This window comes from Phasianus colchicus, chromosome 5, assembly GCF_987193195.1.
Source record: "Phasianus colchicus chromosome 5, bPhaCol1.hap1.1, whole genome shotgun sequence".
Taxonomy (NCBI): domain Eukaryota; kingdom Metazoa; phylum Chordata; class Aves; order Galliformes; family Phasianidae; genus Phasianus; species Phasianus colchicus.
In genome coordinates, this window is record NC_143440.1 from 51,998,560 (window position 1) to 52,018,997 (window position 20,438).

The following is a 20,438-nucleotide window of genomic DNA, read 5'->3' on the forward strand; positions in this document are numbered from 1 at the left end:
AGTGATTTATGAGAATGTAGTAAACAGAAGCACAGTTCTCTTTCAGCCACATGCTGGAGTCTTTTCCCTGTGCAGAATTCTGTGCTTAAAAAAACTTTGCAGAGTTGCTCCTGTTGTTTTAGAGAAATATTTTCCATATGTAGTCCCCAGAAGAGAATGGACTGAGGTGAGGCACGAGGTAATTCTCATGCTTAAATTAAAAACAAAGCCCACTTATTTTAGTTGTACCCTTCAGCATCCATAGGCGATGCAATCTGAAGCAGGAGTGTGCAAGAGAGTCCCATAATCTCTGTTTAGTTTTCCTGCTTCAGGGCAAATGACTTGGACCTGAAAAATTTCCTCATACTTGAACTGGATTTTCTTGAACTGGTAACAGTCTTAGTGTGTGACTGCAAGGAGGGATGTACCCATGGAGCTGTTTCTCCTAAAACTTTGAAGTTGTCCTTGGTTTGCTATTGTCCTCAAGTATTCTATTTTCATTTCTTTCCCATGATCCATCTTCTCTTTTCTTTGCTGGTCTCCCTGTGCTGAGGTGCCAGCCTCTGATATTCCATTTTCCAGAAGTACTGGTGGGATTCAGGAACCTAAATCTAAGAGGACTTTTGTGGGATTGCAGCCTGGAAATGCCTCAGGGCATGTCCCCTTGGGCAGGTGTGTGCCTGTTTGGTCCAAATGGGCTCCCTGCCTGATTTCCACCAAACATGTGGACAATGTGCATATGGTGCACATAGGTAAAAAAAAGAAAAAGGGCAAAATGAGAACATGGCCATCAGTGTATGACTATGTAGCCATCTTCATTTTGGAAAGCTAATGTGCATTCCTGATTTACTTATCTGTGCTGAAAAATTGCTTTAGCTAGGGATACTGCATGTACCTGTAGGAAGGTTGACCCTGTCCTCCTCAACAGCTGAGATGTAGCTGTATCCTGGAGAGCTGAAAATGATTGTGCTGGAAAATGCTTTCACCCTATATAGTGCACACAGTCCTTGAAATTAATCCTAAACTTGGAAGAGCTTGTTTGGCTTTTTTCACAGCTGAAGGTATGAATTGTCTTCCACGCTAGGCTTCTGATGAATTTATCTTGCTTGTCTTATTTCACTTTTTCCCCTTCCACAAGAGTTAATGGTTTCCCACTGTCCTCATTCAATGTAAATTTCATGCAAAGAGCTGAGAAAAAATACTGTCAAATTTACCCAGAAATTGCAGTTTAAGTTTTTAAGTGTGTGTAATAATTCTGGGAATGGCAATTTATCGGCATCCTGGGCTGTTCTATGATTCTATGATCCAACTTAGATATGTTGGCTAGGAAAAGAGTGTTTGAAAAGTATAAACCATCTGCTATCTGAAAAATGAGTTTAGATTTGGATGTTTTGAGCTAGGTGCCTGATATGTCCACAGTCATTGGTCTCTTTTAGAAATGTAGGCTTTTAAGTTCTCATAGAAATGAAAAAGTAGTGAAGAAAGCATGTGTGTTATCTGTTGCTCATGTTTTTGTTAAACGTGAATTGCTTTTATGGGAATTGACCTGTCAGAAGATGAGTGCTTACAAAGCAGCAAAACCTGATCTTGTTAACAGATTCCAGTCAGTTCTTATAAATCTGGCATACTTTCCTGGAGAATTCCCCAAACTTTTCTGATAAATACAGTTTTTATCTTCAACTTATGCATACATTAAAGTATTATAGGTTAAGAACATGCTGCTTCTTCAGTATTCTTTTTTCAGTATTTTGCTTAAGTGTAATTTCTTTCCTTCAAAATCCTGCTATCTAATGTTGTCCTGTTAAAAGCAAATGGAAAAAATATGTGTACATTTTGGGAATTCAGCTTTACCCTGCAATTTTTAATCTGAGACAGTGCACGTGACGAAGCGTTGTGGTTGTCTTCCTGGCAGAACATAAGGGAATATTCAAACACTAATGCTAGGAGTGGCTGCTGGTAGAGTTTCCTTCCCTCTTGTGCTGGCCTCTGGGCATGCCAGTCCCTCAGTGTACCAGCTGTGGAGTTTCTCATCCCTTCTCTCCAGGAACCAGTCTTGATCCACCCCACTTCATCACTTTGCTGTGTAACTCTACTTTCATCACTCAAATTGCTTAATTAGGTGAAGCCTAGGGTGAAGTGTGGTGCTGTGTGCCAGTAACCACACAGGGCAGCTTGGTGTTACAGCTGATGCAGCAGCTTAGGTCAAAGATCCAAAGTCCACCTTTTCCTCATTGGCATTTGATTGTTTCTATGATGTGTCATGCGTTCTTTTGGTTATTCTCTTATGCATCTGGTGTATATTTCCTAATCCATAAATTTCTAAGCACTCAGTAAGCTCTTCACATTAGTAGCATTTTACATCAGTTGAGGTAACTCAGAAGATAGCACATTTGGATCTTTCCTAGTCTGCATATTTTTCCCTGGGTGCCACATACTTTCCACGGCTGGCATAGGTCAAGACCATACACTTTCCTTTTCAATTTGTTCATACTCAGGCACCTGCTTTATCCACCACTTCATAGTCCTCTTTACTTCATCATTCAGTTTCAAGCAGCTAACCACGTGAGCAGATTTCATCCTTCTCCACTCATCTCATTTCTTGGCTGTCCATGTGATGGTTCATTTTCAGTAGCTCATGGCTGGTGTAGACAGACTTCATTTTCTCTGTTTGTGTGTTACTGGTGTACCATTTTTTTGTGTCGTTCTTGACCTCTAGCAGTGCTTGGTCTCCTGCATTGCTAAGAAATCTAATCTTCTGGGACATGTGTATTACAAAATGAAGGATTTTTGTAAAAGGTTATTTAAATCTTCAAGTTAGGCTTTCAGCACAAGTAACTTCACTAGGATTAAGTTAATTTGTTCGTGTATTCATCTGTCTCAGCATCAGATCTCTGGAGGGTGGTCTACAAAAGTATTTTTTGTTGCAGCACTGTATGGTGAAGCATTCGTCACCTCTCCTGTTACGATAACAACGTTAGCCTTTGAAGTGCAGACATTCTGAAGAGCTGAATGCACTTCCTCCTTGTTGACTTCTCTGGGAACTAGGAATTCAGCAGTCAGAACCTATTGGAATGAGTCCAAATGAACCTCTAGACACTCAGCCAAGCACTGCGTGGTTGGCAGTTTTCCTGTGTTTCATACCTAATAACAGGGTTGCCTCAGTTCGTATGAGAGCAACTCTGTTTTTTTCAGTGTATGAGAAAGTTTATTGTCTGTATGTAGCTGGGAGAGCCCTATTACCATGTTTATATATCTGTAGATGTAAAACATGATCTATGGCAACGCAAAATTTAAAATTTGGTGGCATCCCAGGAAGTACTTAATTGCATTTGTGCTTCATTACAAGACTGTCTCCTTTTCTGGAATTTATTTTAGCTAATTAGTTGGAAATGTCAAAGTAGCATTTCAGATGTCAGAAATATCATATATTATCATATGTGAAGCAATTACCTCTTTTGACAAATATTTATTGTGGTGTCGTCTTTAATTAAATCTTCAGTACTCCTAGACTCCTAGACAGAGAGCAGGTTCTTCCTAAAAGGAGTCCTTCCCAGCACTGCCTGTGAGTGTGTGACTGTGGGACTTAATTGAGCTTGGTTCTGAAAGACTTACTTGCTAGGGAGGATGTATCGACATGATGCAGTTTCACAATACCAATGTCTGTCATTTTGGCAAAATTGTAAAACAACCACCTCCCTCCAAACTCAGTCTCAGATGTCGCAGATCCATTATGCTGAAGAAGATGCAGCTCCTGGAACTGTTTATAGAAGACAAAAATGCCATGTACTTATCCATCTTAGCTGCACTATGCAGAATCGCAGGCCTGTATACACATTTTAAAAAAATCAATTTTTTTGTTTGTTTTATTGAGTACCTGGAGTTATTCTTGTGGAAACTTCTTACAAATATGATTCTTTGGTTATTTCCTCTTAAACAGATAGGTCCTGTAGATGATGTGCCACTGAGAAATAATTTGTGACAGTTGTAACTGAACCAGATAAACAGTTCTGCCAGCTCCCAAATAACACTGTAAAACAAAAGGGTTCTGCTTATCGTTCTCCATTTCTTCATGCCTGTCAAACTATTTAACTGTGCATTACCCGTCACAAAAGGTTTCTGTGTTTTTCTGCTTGTCTGCTGCAGTCATGGCTTTTACCTTCTCTGTTGGAGGATCTTCTGTGGTACGCTTGTCCAGCTGTATCTCTTCTCAGCTCATCTTTGTGTTCATGCTCGCACTCTTGGGAAACACTGCATGTAACTGTTCCCCATCATGGCCATTCAGCAAGAGCATTAATCTATATATTTCCTTTTATTTCTTTTTCAGGCAGAAACAGCACCAGAAAGTGTCTGGGATGGTCCCAGTGTTCAGGTTAGCTCAGGGCAGAACAACTCCGACCCCACAGGACCCGGTGGCTCAGCAGCTTCCCAGAGCTTGGTGGCTCCAGCTGGGGTCTCGGCAGGTGCCTCGGCTGCAGCTTCGTTCTTCATCAGGTTTGTCACCTTTCTGTTTTTTGTAACTGCTTGTGGATTTCCAAATGGCTGTGAAATGTTCTTGAGACTTTTTTGATGGGTAGAATGTGAAGTGTTTGGTGCTGGTTGCTGAGAGGTAGAGTTGGTCTCCTGTGTCTTTACGCTGCCACTGGGGAGCAGGGATGTGACACTGACATCCCATTTCTCTCTCGGCAGACTTGAGCAGGAACCTTAGTTGACCAAAACCCAATTATGTGCCTGTTGATCTTTATCTAGTACCTTAATGGACATTTCTACCTGTAGCAAATCTGGTTTTCAATAGGTTTCTTTTGAGCAAAAGCTAAAGTAACAAAGTTTTTACACTTGGATCAAAACTAAAAGAGGTTTTTATTTAGATTTTTTTTTAAGCAGCATGGCCACATGTACATAAACAATTTTTTTTTTTTCATTTTTTTCCCCCCCTGTGTTGGTAACGACAGTTAAAACGGTTTAAGACTTTTATAGCACTAGGACAGTGCTAGAACAATCTTCTTTTTTTCCCTGTTCTTGGGTCTTATAATGAAAATAAACTGTTAGTTTTGTTTGTAAAACTTTTGTTGTAATTAGCACTGTTGACTAAATGCAATACGCTGTCAAGCAGATGGTATTTAAAGCAACAAAATTCAGGGCTTTGTGCTTGCATTCCAAACTCCTTTTCAAATTCAGAACTGAACATGTTTTGAGACAATATTGAAAAAAAAACATATGTCTGTGAGTGACGTTAAAGTAAAATTCATGCATTGAGGATTCTTTTTATTCTTGTAAATATTGTATTGTTTCTTTCTCCTTAATTATTTTTTGCAACATTTGAAAAAACAAATTTTAAATTGTAATCTCAAGTCAACAAGAGCTCTTCGTAAAGTAGCACTTGGGCAGATGAATTTGGTATAATGAATCTGAAGTATGAGGAACCTATGTACCACTATGCCTCTGTATGCAAGAAGTAGGGAAAGGTTTGTGCCAAGTGTTGTGTGTGGAAACTCGTGTTGTGGGACTGTGCTGCAGGTTTGAAGTCAACATAGAGAAATGTTGCTGACAGAGCATAATGTGTTTCGTTTTAAGATAGTTATTTGAAATTGGTGTGAGTGGAAAGTGAGGGGAAAAGCTCAAACTTTTTTCTTTTAGTTAACTGAAGACAGGTGAATCCTTTCCGTAATACCTACAGTGGCCAGTTGAACAACTTTTATTGTAATACTGGGGGTATGAACAATCTGATTTAATCTACTGGAGTAGATTAAGCTCAATGCTTTCCCTGGAGAATCCAGAAAATAAAATAACACATTTAAAACTGAGAGAAAGAAATCAGTGCCTAGTAATCTGAAAAAAAGATCCCAAATCTTTTCCTCCCAATGATGCTTCTGTCACTGGTCAGCAAAACGCAGTTCTGGTTTTATTGTAAAGAGACAGGTCCTTGCTAATGATTGTCATTGGCCTGACTGAAAGATTCTTCAAGTCCTCAGTCTTGAAACAAGACTGAAAATGACATGACTGTGTGTTGGATCAGGCCCTAATTGCTTCACATGAGTCTGTCTCTGCCCTGACTGAATCACAGTTTTATAGCTTTAGCAGCCATGTGCTGGCTAAAATGTTTTAAAATCCATTAGTACTTTGCTTATTCCCTACGCATTATCTCTGTTCAAAATTCTTGTCATTATTTTAACCAAAGAATAGGGCCGGTTGATTTAAAAATAAATATATATATATTTTTTTTTTTACAAAGCACTTGTTTCTTTTAACAGTTACCCAAGTTAGTATTTTCATTATCTTTAACTAATACTGCTGATAAATGCATTTCAGCAATCATTTCTCAGTCTTCCCAGAGCCCCTCTTTCTTATTTTTTATTTTTTTGATCCCTAAAAGCAAGTGTTCATGGACAGTCTGATGAAGATAGGAGGAGAGGGAGTTCCAATTTGATCCCTGGCAGTCATATATTTTGAATATATACATTGAACAAGTCCTCAGCTGGATATCATTGCCTAATCCTGGCCAGGCAGATCCCTCCCCATTAGCATTAATCTCCGTCTCCCATTGTTCCCCCTTTGCTTCTAATGTGACCTGCTGTGAGAACCTATGGATCAAGCTTTCAATGCTGTCTCCTCCTCTTGTTGCTGAAGTATACAGCCCTTCTGAGGAAGAGGAGGAAGTCTTCAGAGATGAGATGAGAGGGAGACAGGTGCTGGCAGAAGCTGGGGTAGATGTAACTTATTCTGGAAGCGTTAGGTATTAGAATCAACAATTCCAGCAGTTTTTCTTTGGTCATGGTGATCAGGATTGATTAATCTAACCTTTCCACCCTTATGCCTTTGTCCCTTTGCACCATCCGACTTTGAGCAGGTGGTAGAAGGTCATCTCTGCCTTGAATCCTTTGTAGCAGCGTCTTCTCTGTCCTTCACCTCTCATTCAGCTAAGCCTCTCTCAGCAACCACCTTGAGATAAAAGAGGAGTCAAAGCACTGGCAAATGCTGCAGTCCCTATTCATCATATTTTCTGATTATTCCCTTATGATCTTTCTCTCTGCAGCCACTTAAACTGTAAACTTAATAGCAGGGCCAGTCTGTTATTTGAGTTATGCAGAGCCTGGAACACCTTTTTCCTTATTTGTTTCCAGAATAAATACATTAATATATTGAAGATTTCACAAGCGATCTTCCACTCCCTCCCCCCCCCCCCCAAAACATTCCCCTCTTTTTGTCTTCCTATTGAGTACTTCCATCTTTACAGGAGTCCTTTTTAAAAAGTGGCTGTGGATGGGTCTTTTCCTTGGGAAGAGGGCTGTTTTGTCGTAGAACTAAAGTAGCTAGGCAAAAATATGCATGTATATTAACTTTCAGTGTATGAGGGTGCAAGGTTAGTTATTTCAGAAGACAAAGCCTTTGTAGCTTGCTTGTGGAAAATGCGTCTGTGATTTACTTAGCAGTGGCAACAGTAGATCATGAATAAAGGCTTCCAGTCTTGTTCTTCATGAAGCAGCGTTAACTGTGTTTGTACAGGTCTGAGCACAATTAGCTTTTGGGTTGTGGCATGATTTGTTGGCAGCACATAAATGTCTTCCAAATTAAAACTAGAATCTCTATGCAGTGAAATGGCACCCTTTGACTCTTGCTTGTGGGCTGGCTTGTACCTGTGAAGTCAAGTCTGTGCAACTTTTTTGGTTTACTTGTTTGTTTTTCACTCCAGTTTATTCCTCAGTGACAGTCATAGTTTGTAAGGTCACAAATTCAGAACACAGTAAAGCAATATTCATATCCTTATGTGAAAAAAAAACCTAATAGCTGCAGCAGTGTCTTTACCTGGTGATAAAGAGGTACGTGGGGTTAAAATGAATGTCTTTAGGATGGTCTTTATAGTGAGTCATTGATTCTGCTAAGTGCATGTGCAGCCCAAGTTCATGTATTCATCCAAAGCTCTTTTTCATTTGAATGTCATATTTAATTTCTTTAAGCTTAATTATGCTCTGCTTTTCAAAATAAAGAAAAAAGAAAAACATTTTATTCATTACATAGAAATGCAGAGTCGAGTGTGGAAGTGCTAAGTATTCAAAATCAAAGCCAAATATTAGAACCAGCAGACAGAAGTGTATTAAGAAATTAAATCAGTTTTAAGCCTTTTTCCCTCCCTCTGATCTGTCATAGAAGGAGAAAAAGCTTTGATTAACAGCCGAATGCGCCACACAAGCAAATTGCCAGACATTACTCAATGGTCATGTTACTGAAGGGCTGTGGAGGATTTAGCAGAAAATGCAGTTTCTCAGTAGGTCACTGTCAGAATGAGAATGCTGGAGTAAAAAGTGCAGCTCATCAGCACTGTTGGCTGTGAAGAGGCTCCCAGTTGATCCTTACAGTGCAGGTGAAGCTTTAAGTGGGCATTCCTCAGGTTTAGGAAAAATGCAAGTGGGCTTTGCCTATTGGTGTGGACTGAGCCATGCCTTGCTGTAGTACTCCATACTTTGTATGTGTTTCAAGAGTCTTTTTCTTTTTCTTCTTCTTCTTTTTTTTTTTTCTGTATAAGCAACCTGAACAAACTTGAAATTACCAAGGGAAAATATGTGAGAAAGTTGTAGGACCCTTGTGTGAACTGAGTTCTCTTACGCTTTCAACTAAGTAAATATTGACTGGTTTTGGTGGAAAGCTGTAATAAGCTGTTAGATTTTGGCAGCCGGACACCTGGGAAGGGGTGGAGGTGTTGTATCCAAGAGTAGGCAGAAAGACAGCGAGGAGGAGGAGAATGAACTTGGGAAGAGGTTAATTGTCTAAAAAGAAAATACCGCTCCCTCGAGAGAAAAATCAGGGCCCCCTGAAAATGAAGCCATTGCTATTAATTTGTGATTATTATTTTTTTTTTTTGCCTGTTGGTGGCCAGTGACAGTCATAGCAGTGCTGCCTGTACCATCACCTGAAATTTTGTTTTTTTGAGTTTCTGGCCTAGGTATCCAAAGCGGGGTTTAAGCAGTGATGGGGTAGCTAAGAGGAATCAAAGCTGCGTGGAGGAAACTGTGTATAAAGCCAACTGGCCCTGAGCAAGATTGAAAAGAAAACAAGCTGTATTGCATCTTAAATATTAATATTCTTTGATATTGGATTGTTTTTGTGTCTTTTCAGGCTGGTTTGGGCACAGGGTTGCACTTGCTGCTGTGAGACTATTGCCTTCGAAGCAGTGATGAATTACTCTTCCAAACACAGCACTCACTGTGCACTCCCTGGTTTCTAGGTCTCTAAATTATTTGCAGTGTTGCTGAGCTTCACTAGATTAAAATCAGTTAAGTTAATAAATCTGGAGAATCACAATGGTGAATCACACCCATTATCTTTCCACTCATCGTATTTCTGCATGTTTAGGAAAGCTGTGTCAATTTAGACATGACATAAAACATTACACGAGATGCTTTTTACAAGCAGCTTTCTTAGCAAGACATAACATACAATCTCTGAGTAATGCAATTGAACATCTTATGAGTTAAAATAAGCATAGTCTTTTCCTAGATTCAGGATATTCCATCATATTGTAATGCCTGTGAGTTGTGGATTACAGAATCTAATTATTCACTAATGAGCAGTAATGGTACATATAAACTAAGGGTCACTATCCTATTACAGGCACCTGATGGTTCACTGATAAGCATTTGGTCATTAGATTGACCATAAAATATAGTCAATAATTGAGGTTAGTCATAGAGCAGACACCTTATCAGCACTAGGCATGGTGGGACAGCTTGTCAGTACTCTGTGTACTGATTGTGCTGTGACTGAGCATATGATTAGGGTATTGAAGCAGCCTGTATCTAATGAAACTGCAGGAAAGGCATAGCAGTATTAGCACAACCACTAAATGACTAATGCGTTTTTGTTCCAAGCTTCAGACACTTCAATTAGTTCCAATAAACTCTGATCTAGTGTAGCGGTAGGCAGAGGATTCAGATATTTTGTGTACATGCTTTCATTACGCTAGTCAAAATTTGTAATGTTTCGGGGACAGATGAAATCTACATGGCTCTGAATGAAAAATGATGGAAATAATAAAGGCTGTCATTACCGTTTTTACTTCACTTTTTCAGTTTTATTTTTGCATTTTTAAAATTCAGATTTCTTACGGAGACAATAGCTGCTGCCTGATTTAAAAGATGAAGCTGACAGTAGCAAATTAGATGTCTACATGTTCTGCTTTAAGATTCACTCATGCAGTTCATGTAGGCTTGTGCATATAGATCTAAACTTAGAATGCGTTCCTTAGCGTTTTGTACCGTGTGGAACATTAGTCAAATAGTCTACCTCTTGAAGGCTTTTGAAGAGATATTGATTTTACTGTGCTTCAAACTGTTGCTGAGAAAATAACCTCAGAACCATTCTTTTATGATTTCTTTCTTTCTTTTTTTTTCTTTTTTTTTTTTTTTCCATGAGGATGCCTTAACTTTCATAAATTATTTAATACAGTGAAGGATGCAAAATGCCTTTTGTCTGTCTGAACTGCTGTTCAGGCGTCTGTGATGCGACCTTGGAAAGTAACCATAGAAACACGTTAAAAGCATCAACCGAAAATCAGTAGTTGGGTTTGACAGTGATGCAAATTCTGTGAAAGAAGATTATGATGTATTAGGAACACTTGAGGCATATATTACTGCTAACCTGTTAAACCTGATTATTCCATGTCAATCAGTACTTTCAGAATTTAATACAGGGGGAAAAAAAAAGAACAACAAAAAAAAAACCCATACTTTTTTAAAACTTGCTGTGTTTAAGATGTTTCCAGCTAAATCACTTCATCCTGCCATTCTCTGTCCTTCTAAAAGCAAGAATTATATTTCTGCTAAGCTCATAATGTAGTTCACCAATTCTCTGTATTTAATAGCTGTAAACTTTTGCCCTGTACCCTGCTGGGATGTGCTGGTATCCTGGCTTTGTGCAGAGCTGGCATAATTTAAATCTCTTTGACAATTTAAGTAGATAACTGGGTTTGAGTAAGTAGTAGTTCACCAGAAGGTGAAGAAAACGTGTGACGCATTGGATCCTGAGCCAGACCTTTTAGTGCTGAAATGTGGTAGCCAGGCCAGTTTGTGATGTTGCAGCAGAAGTGCTTGTGATGATTACGGGTAACTATAGTAAATTTTTGGTGAATCACAAGTCAGAGGAAGAAGCAGAGTCAGTTATATCCTCATTAAGGATAGTCCACATCCAAGAAATTTTATGTTGAAGTGTCAGAAAATGAAATTTGAATTAATTACCTGGGAAGGTGGAATCCCGGCTTTTCCTGGCCTGGTTGACAGAGGTAGCCAAAGAGCTGTGCATGGTTTGTCTCCTCTTTGTGGGCTTGTGGCAGTATCATGGGAGCTCTGGCTCTGGCTCTTCCAGGGGCAAAGCAACTGATTGACATTAATGCAGCTCAGCAGCCGCTCGGAGCATCAGTCCTTCTTCATTAAATCCCCACAGTGTCCTACTTCCTCCAGTCATTGTTGGAAGCCAGTTGGGAACGGTGGCTGAGCAATCTGATGGCCAGAGCATCCAGATGTTTCAGGGGGTGCCAAATGTGTAATTCCCATTTTCCCCTCAATGAATCTCTCCTCAGAATCTGGTGAGCTGGAGCAGCCTGATCTCTGCAGGGTGTTGTCCCACCACAGGGTACTGGAAGTGTAAAACCTTTGCAGATACCTTTTCCGTGATGTTGGCTATCAGGTTGGATATTAGGAAAAACATACTCTCCAGGAGAGTGGTCAGGCACTGGCACAGGCTGCCCAGGGAGGTGGTGGTGTCACTGCCCCTGAAGGTGTTCAAGAAACGTGTGGATGTGATACTGAGGGACATGGTTTAGTAGGAAATACTGGTGGTAGATAGACAGTTGGACTAGATGATCTTAGAGATCTTTTCCATCCTTAATGATTATGTGATTCTAGGAAACTTTCATGCAGATGTGCAAATGGAGATGGACTGAGTGACACTGGAGGGCTTGCCTCGTCCTGCTGGTGCTGTGCTGCGACTGCTGGAATGCTGTTGCTAGCAGACCCTGGTGTGTAAATGTGACCTGCATATAGCCCAGTGCTATGCAGGGACAGGAAAGGAGGCAGGGTATGTAGCATTGTGTAGTATCTTGTATCATCTTTGGGCAGCTTAAGCTTTCCTAGTTGCTGTGGCAGCATAATAGTGCCTATAATTAAGGACAAACGAAATAGTGTATGGCTTAGGTAGATCCTGTTTAGCTTTTGCACATAAGGAGGATAAATGAGAAGATAATAGTGAATTTAGTAGGCTTTGTTTGTGCAGACAGAAATGGCTCTCAAACAGTGTGTTTAAGAGCGGGACATCATTACTGGTATCATTACTAATACTGCACCATACCATATGCTGATAAAGCACTATGTAAATTAAGCCAGGTTCCCTGCTATGAAGAGCTTGACTGTGAGACTGATGGGGAAGACAGCTGGGGACACGGAGCTGTGGTTCAGCAAAAAGAGGAGGTAGAAAGAGGAGGTAAAGAAGCCAAAGTAATTGAGAAGAAAGGGAACAGTAGAGTTTTTTGGATATTCGCACTTCTGAGTTGATCAGTACTGAAAGTGTAAAGAGGTGAAGTGTGAAGAGTCTCAGAAGTCAGCAGATTTGAGATCGCAATATGGCTGATCAGTATGGTTAATTAGATTGGGGAGGGTTTGAATGATCATCTGTGGTGGAAAGCCAGTGGTGAGGATTTGAGAGAGCCTTGAAGGGAATTGGCTGAGAAACTGGGTTCGTGTTGACTAGATGAAGTAGCAGCACTGGGCACCTAAGAGTCATTGCCTTGGCAAATGAAGCTCCCCCGTTTAGAAGACACGTGTTCATGATTCAGACCAAGGAGGGATTGTGCAAGGAGGCTGGGCCATAGGGGAAGTGTGGAAGCAGGGTAAGCTTTGCTGGAGGTGGCAAATGCAAGGAGGGAAGCTGGTGCCAGCCAGGATGGCAGGAGGTATAAGAAGGAAGGGAGAGGGAGTGAAAGAGGGGAAAAATGAATTTAGTGAGGTGAATACATTGTAATGGAGAGGATGTTCTAGGTCTTTACTCTTTCATAGTAGAAGCTAAATTAAGGCATACCAGAACACTTGCAGCGCTTCCTGCTGACCATTTGCCTTTAAGTTCTTTTTCATGTGAGGCTGTCCTTGGGAAAGGCTGATTTTTGTGAGCCCCTGAGTGCCTTGATGGATAATACAGGAGATTTTGGAGCACCAGAGGCAGCCTCCTTAGGAGATGAAATGACTTTCTGAGCTGCTTTAGGTGACTCTGTGCAGACAGTATTGAGGTATTGAATTTGCACTGTGTTCTGAGATGTTCATGATGCCCAGGAGGAAGAACAAAGCAGAATAACTTGAAACAGATGTGTTCACAAATACATGGTAGGACAGAATTGGTGCCTTCAGAGCTGCCAAAATTTGAATTTGTAGAGATACAAGTGATTGATAGAATGTGCACGTGTGTGGGGTAAATGGTGAATGGAATTATAAACTAGTGAAAAGCCTGAAGCATTTATAGATGATCTGACTGGAGTCATGCAGATGCTTATTTTCTTCCTCTCTGATCCTCTGCTTTCATGAATTTAATATTTTATCATCTAATTAAGGTTTTTTTCATATGATCTTGTCTGTACTTCCTTATTCATCCATAGCTGCATGTACCTCCTTATGCAGTTCATCTGAACATACCCCTTGTCAAGAGGAACAGTTCTTCCACTTCACCCATCCCAGCCGTTTCTGTCTGTCTGCTTTTCTGCCTACTTGACTCCTGAACATCACTTCTGGCCCCATTATTTGGGACTTCTCAGCTTGGCGGCTGTGGCAGCTGCGCTGGTAGTTTTGTTGCAGCAGGAATGGGGCATTCCATTGGTAAAATGATAATGGTGACTTTCCTGCAGGGCTGTAATTTGACAGTTTGCACCTGTCTCACAACTTTATTGGTGTCTTTCAGGCTCTTTCAATAACATACTTAACTATTTTAATGCTTTATATTAAGGCATGACAGACTTAGCAATTGAAATAGTAAAATTGGACAGATAGTAGAGCATTTAGCTCTCGTGGGTGATTTGCAGTCACTCTGACACTCAGTTTACTGAGTGTTGTATGCAGTTTGTAGGGTGTGTGCATTTTTAGCTGACACTGGCTGTGTTCTGAGCTTGACTGCTTTGCTTGCTTGTGCTAGTGGCAAAATGAAATGCTTTGCATTATCATTTATAACAAAAATGAAATGTCAAGGCAAAATAAAGCACCAGCACTGTAATTGTGGAGCTTGACCAACTGCAAGATTTCAAAACCTCCCTCATCCTTCCTGTTGGATGATGGAGGGTGTTTCCAAGTGCAAGGTCTTGCACCTGGGTCACGGTAACTTCCACTATCAATGCAGCCTGGAGAATGAAAGATTAAAGCACAGCCCTGCTGAAAAGGACCTGGGGATAATGGTGGATGGCAAGCTGGACATGAGCCAGCAGCGTGCCCTTGCAGCCTGGAAATCTAACTGTATCCTGGGCTGCGTGAAAAGAAGCATGGCCAACAGGGTGAGGGAGGGGATCCTGCCCCTCTGCTCTGCACTGTGAGACCTCACCTGGTGTACTGTGTACAGTTGTGGAGGACAGGAGGGATATGGACCTATTGGAACCTGTCTGGAGGAGGACTGCAAAGATGATCCAGGGGATGGAACACCTCCCCTGCAAGGACGGGCTGGAAAAGTTGGGGCTGTTCACCCTGGAGTAGAGAAGGCTCTGGGGAGAGCTGAGGGCATTTCAGTATCTAAAGAAGGGCTTTAAGAAAGAAGGGGACAGACTCTTTAAGGCCTGTTCTGATAGGACAAGGGGAAATGGTTTCAAACTAAAAGAGGGGGGATTTAGACTGGATTTTAGGAAAATATTTTTATAATAAGGGTGGTGATGTACTGTCACACGTAGCTCAGAGAGGTGGTGGGTGTCCCATCCCTGGAGATGGGGCCAAAGTCAGGCTGGCCGGGGCTCTGAGCACCTGATGGAGCTGTGAGTGTCCCTGTTCAGTGCAGGGGGTTGGAGTAAATGGCCTTTAAATGTTCCTTCCAACTTGAACAATTCTATGATGATTCTATGATGATTCTTTTGGCATGACACTTCCAAGCTCAGCCAGTACATTGCTCAGCATTGGTGCTTCTCTGCCCATCGCTCTTGGCTTTGCTTCACTTATTAAGAAGCAGTGCCCTATGGAGTTTTGAATATAAGAAAATGACTCAGTGGAAGTTAATCAGCATAAAATGAATCTAATCTAAAAGTTATTAAGGAAGTTAGTTGAAGTCCAGAATCAGGTTTAAGATATTCCTTGATAATGACTCTCAAGCTGGACTTCAGGAGTTCCTTGTTTCTCCTGAAGTTTGAAGTTAGTATTTTTCGGTCAGAAAAAGACAAATTTCTCTATCTGCAACAATATGAAAACATGTTTTATATTTTCCTATAATTTCCTGCTAAGTGCTGTTTTAAATGGTGCTGAAATTTCAGCTCACTGCATCTCTGAGATGTATTGCTTCAGGACTGATGTCAGTTAAACAGACCACAGAAATGCTGGACTTCAAGCTTGTATATCTCCTTTGTTTAAAAATACTCATTGTGTGGGCATAAGACTTTGATTTTCATTTAATAGTGTCAGTGCATTTAACTCTGTAACGCTAGGCATAAGTAAATACCCACCCCCTGTCTCCCCAAGAAGTTATTTGCTTGGCAGTATAGATGTCAAGCCTTTGACAAAGTATCTGAAATAAAACCTGGGTGAAGGAAGGACCGACCCTCTGTGGATTTTCTAAATATGCACTGATATGTGGAACAGAGGGAGCTGAAGGTAATGAGAAAGTATGTCTGTGGGCTCATGTGCTGGGATGGAGGAAGATAATCTAAAAATATAACCATCCCCAGAGTTAATGGAGTCTTTACAGCTGGAAGTGACCAGAAATGAGAAAATCTTGCATTAGGGAGCCCTAGTTCAGCCCCTCCTGTGCTTCAGATGTCCCCCATGTTAGCCGTGTCCTGCATCTTATCTCTCATCCTTTTCAATCACAGACATGCCTGTTCTTTCCTGGGAGCAGCCTGAATGAGCAGAATGTTTTTGCTTTTCATACCAGATTGTTTTTGATGAATAGCATGGAGTGCAATATCCTTTGTAACAAAAATAATGAATTGCCTGATAAGTCATTTTGATGCTGGCTTCCTTCTGTATATCGAGAGCTGGTATTGCAGAGCAAAATGTTAAATGATCTATTAAAGTAATTACTTTAATAATGAATGACTAGTTAGCACCATTGTTTCTGTTCCATTACTTTTTAGTTTTAAAAGTGGCTTTATTACTTTTTCTTTATGGAATACAAATGAGACTAAAATTTAGTTTTTCTGAACCTGTTTCAAGAGTTTGTGTCCTGCTGGCAAATAAATCCAACTGTTTTTGCCTAAGGTGTGTGCTTAGATTGATGTGGTTCTGCCTGCTTTAGCTCAGTACATGAAATAGAGCGAGACAACACTGCTGGCAATCAGGTAGCCGTGTTTTCAATACAGAGCTATCTGTGTTGTGTGTGACCCAGAAACTGGCATATTTCTATATTAGGTGTTGACAGTCTTGCTTACATAAAGATTAACCTACATGGGTTTTCAGCAGTTTGTCATATGGCACAACTGTAAACAGTGAGCATAGAAGTACAGCAGTGTGTGCAACTGCTCCCGCTTTGTTTAACCCCATTAGTGAGCAGAGCTGGAAATGGTACATGGCAGGCTGTGGTGCCTAGCTGCTACCCTGCTGTGTGTATAAATAAGTCCATTCTTGATCCTTGGTCCTGGCTGTTGAAGCAACATTCCTTGGCCAAAGAAGTGTCTTAAATCTGCATACTGAGAAGAATATAGCTCTGACATCACTCATAGCAATTTCGTAACAGTCAGCTCAGAAACCACTGTTTTGGGAGAGGGGATAAAACAGTTGGAGTGTAAAAGTCAGCAAATGCTGCCTTTTGGTGTTTGGTAAATTTTGGGGAAAAATTACAGAGAAGAGCTATGAGAATTCCTTCTTGAATTCTTCTTTGGAAATCGCTTGGTTGGCTGCTTCTGTTTAAGTAGTAATGTGCAGCTGAGAAAACGTATCATCTATTGGGTCTGTATACCATGGGAAAGCTCTTCTGGTGTCAGCTGTAGTCCGCAGGTTTATTTTAACCCGTCATCTCCCAGAGATCTTTCCGAGTTTGGTAGAGAGTGGCTCTGTCTGGTCTTCCAATGAGGTGCCTGAATTCAGGAGTATCTCAGCTATTGCACACTTGTCCATCAGGCCTTGATTCTATACGTGGTGAAGATGTGAACAGGGTAGGGGGAGAGCAACGAGGGTGTTCAGAAATCAAGGGAACTTGGTCTGTAAGAGGTTAGAAGAACTGGGACTGTTTTTGTCTGGAAAGGAGAAGGCTGAAGGATGCTTGCAGTCTTCATACAGGTAACAGCTGCTGCAGCAGAAGGAAATAAGCTCCTCTGCATGTCTTCTGGGGAAATGTTGGGGATAAGGAACATAAATTACAGCAAGGCAGATTTATGAGAGAGACACGAGGTGTGAATTTTCTAACAGCAAGAATAGCTAAAAGCTAGAACTGACTGCCACAGGAGGCTGTGACTTGCTTTCCATGAAGTTTCTAAGAACAACTTGGGCAAATATATAATGGAAATATATTAGGTAGAATTCATCCATGGGAAAATGTAGAAGGTAATGTTCCTAATATGTCAGTGTAGCTGATATATCACAGAATCACAGAATCACAGAATTGCCAGGGTTGGAAGGGACCTCAAGGATCATGAATCTCCAACCCCCCTGCTACACGCAGGGCCACCAACCATTCCACCTAATGCTAGACCAGACTGCCCAGGGCCCCATCCAATCTGGCCTTGAACACCTCCAGGGACGGGGCATCCACAACCTCCCTGGGCAGCCTGTTCCAGCACCTCACCACTCTCTCCATAAAGAATTTCCCCCTGACGTCCAACCTAAATCTCCCTTCCCTCAGCTTAAAACCATTTCCCCTTGTCCTGCTGTCACTCACCCTTTCAAAGAGTTGATTCCCCTCCTCTTTGTAGGCTCCCTTTAGGTACTGAAAGGCTGCAGCCTTCTTTTCTCCAGGCTGAACAAGCCCAGCTCCCTCGGCCTGTCCTCATAGGGGAGGTGCTCCAGTCCCCTGATCATCTTTGTGGCCCTCCTCTGGACCCTCTCCAACAGCTCCCTGTCTTTCTTGTACTGGGGGCTCCACATTTGGACACAGTATTCCAGATGGGGCCTCACAAGAGCAGAGTAGAGGGGAACAATCACCTCCCTGTCCCTGCTGGCCACCCCTCTTTTGGTGGAGCCCAGGATACCATTTGCCTTCCGAGCCACAAGGGCACACTGCTGGCTCATGTTACGTTTTTCATCTATCAAGACCCCCAGGTCCTTCTCCACAGGGCTGCTCTCAAGGACCACTCCTTCCAGTCTGTAGGGATGCCTGGGATTCCTCTGGTCCAAGTGCAAAACTCTGCACTTTGCCCTGTTGAACCTCATCAGGTTCACCCGGGCCCACCTTTCTAGCCTCTCGAGGTCCCTCTGAATGGCATCCCGTCCTTCAACCGTGTCAACCACACCACTCAGCTTGGTGTCATCAGCAAACTTGTTGAGGGTGCACTCGATTCCGTCATCGATGTCATTGATAAAGATGTTAAAGAGCACCGGTCCCAAGACAGACCCCTGGGGGACGTTGCTCGTTACCAGCCTCCACCTGGACATAGAGCCATTGATGACCACCCTCTGTCTGCGGCCTTTCAACCAGTTTCTTATCCATGGAGTGGTCCACCCATCAAATCCACATCCCTCCAGTTTGGAGATAAGGATGTGGTGGGGGACCATGTCAAAGGCCTTGCTCAAGTCCAGGTAAATGACATCGGTCGCCTTTCCCTTGTCCACCGATGCCATCACTCCATCATAAAAGGCCACCAGATTGGTCAAGCATGACCTTCCTCTGTATATTTTTTTTCCTGCCTTTTAGATTTTAATAGGAGATAGTAAGAGAACATTGAGGTCACTCAAAGCGAGAAGCTGAAATTCAAGCCTGCAATTCCAGCTATGTGCAAGGTGCAAGGCTTGAACTTAATCTCATGTTGAAGATACTTTCTTTCATAATGTTGGCTTGGTAATATTGCCACAGTATTAGATGGAGCTTGACATTTGTAATGTTTTAGAATGATGTTTTTCTATTGAAATTTATTTCTGTCACCCATTATAAAAAAAGTCATTGTTTGAGGCTGCGCATTGTAATCCGAATTATTTATTTGTTGAGGAAGGTAAACCACTGAAATAAGGAACATTTATTGTTCCTCCTGGCAGTGTGTCTGAACAGCAGTGCTGGGATGGCTAAGCAAACAAAGGTTTGGTGCTGTACATGTATAATGACACTGAAGTGAGGAAAGTCAGCACATGCTCCTGAAACTAAGTATGCATCACAGAAACCCAGTAATGTTGTTCCAGGGGGAGGAACAGGACATAATCTCAGAATGTAATTCATACTTCAGAAGAGATGCCTTGGGCAAAATTTATTGCTGAAATACAGATGGTGACTTTTTTTTTCCATCAAGGCAGATTGAGACGTTCCCAGCTTTCTGTTTTAAAATCACTTTTTCTGAACCAGTTTTATTTTCCACGTTAAATGGTGCCAGTGGAACCTGATACCTTGCTTATTTCTGAGTTTGTATGGTGTTTTGGGCAGTGACTGTATTGTTTCATTGTGCTGTCTGTCTAATTTTAGAACCACAAATCAAACAGTAATAGTAATAATAAAAGTGATAATGCCAACCAAGCTTATTCTGTTAATCGCGGAAGGCTCGGGACGGAATGCTGGAGGGTGTATTGTAGGACATCCGTCTATTTGTTGTCTGTATTGACGAGTAATTAAGGAAACAATAACTGGAACTGCAGATACAATGACAGACTGGGACTTTCCCACTGCTTCCTTTGGAGTTGGTTTGCAGTGGGAAAGGCTTTGGTTATGTGATGAGGGGCAATGACTGTGTTGGGCTGGGAGCTGAGAAAGTTCAGAAGGATCCTTCTTAAGGGTAAAGACTGATACCCAGGGTAAGCCTGCATTCAGAATTCTGCAAGCTTTGCAGAAGGTTCAGTATCAGGATCAAGTTGAGTCTTGAGATATCTGTCAAGGTTTGCTGTAGATTTTAATGTAAACTCCAAAGCTCAGGATATTTGAGACTTGGACTGTGCACTACTTTGGCTTGGTAAAACCCTAAGAAATTTTCACAATATGCTTTGGCCATGACTTGCTCAATAAAACCCTAAAAAAAAGTCACAATCTGAATGACAGTGATAAGGCCGGCTAAGGATGCTGCAACTATGTTAATACATAATGGCTCGTGCTGAAATGAATGTGAAGAAGTTTTCTTTTATTATTTTCTCAGTGGAGCTTAATCTGACTTGTGTGGGTTTGTCTGCAAACCCACCTTG

The 20,438-nt window shown here is 41.5% G+C and overlaps 1 protein-coding gene across 2 annotated transcripts in view; it reads left to right on the forward strand.

The window, feature by feature from the left end:
- KIF26A (kinesin family member 26A) overlaps positions 1-20,438 on the forward strand; it is a 100,506-nt gene that overhangs the window by 46,547 nt on the left and 33,521 nt on the right. For both annotated transcript variants that reach the window (XM_031592910.2, XM_090141717.1), the window contains one exon: positions 4,304-4,470. In XM_031592910.2, the coding sequence (XP_031448770.2) occupies positions 4,304-4,470 (167 nt within the window). The remainder of the gene's footprint in view (positions 1-4,303; positions 4,471-20,438) is intronic.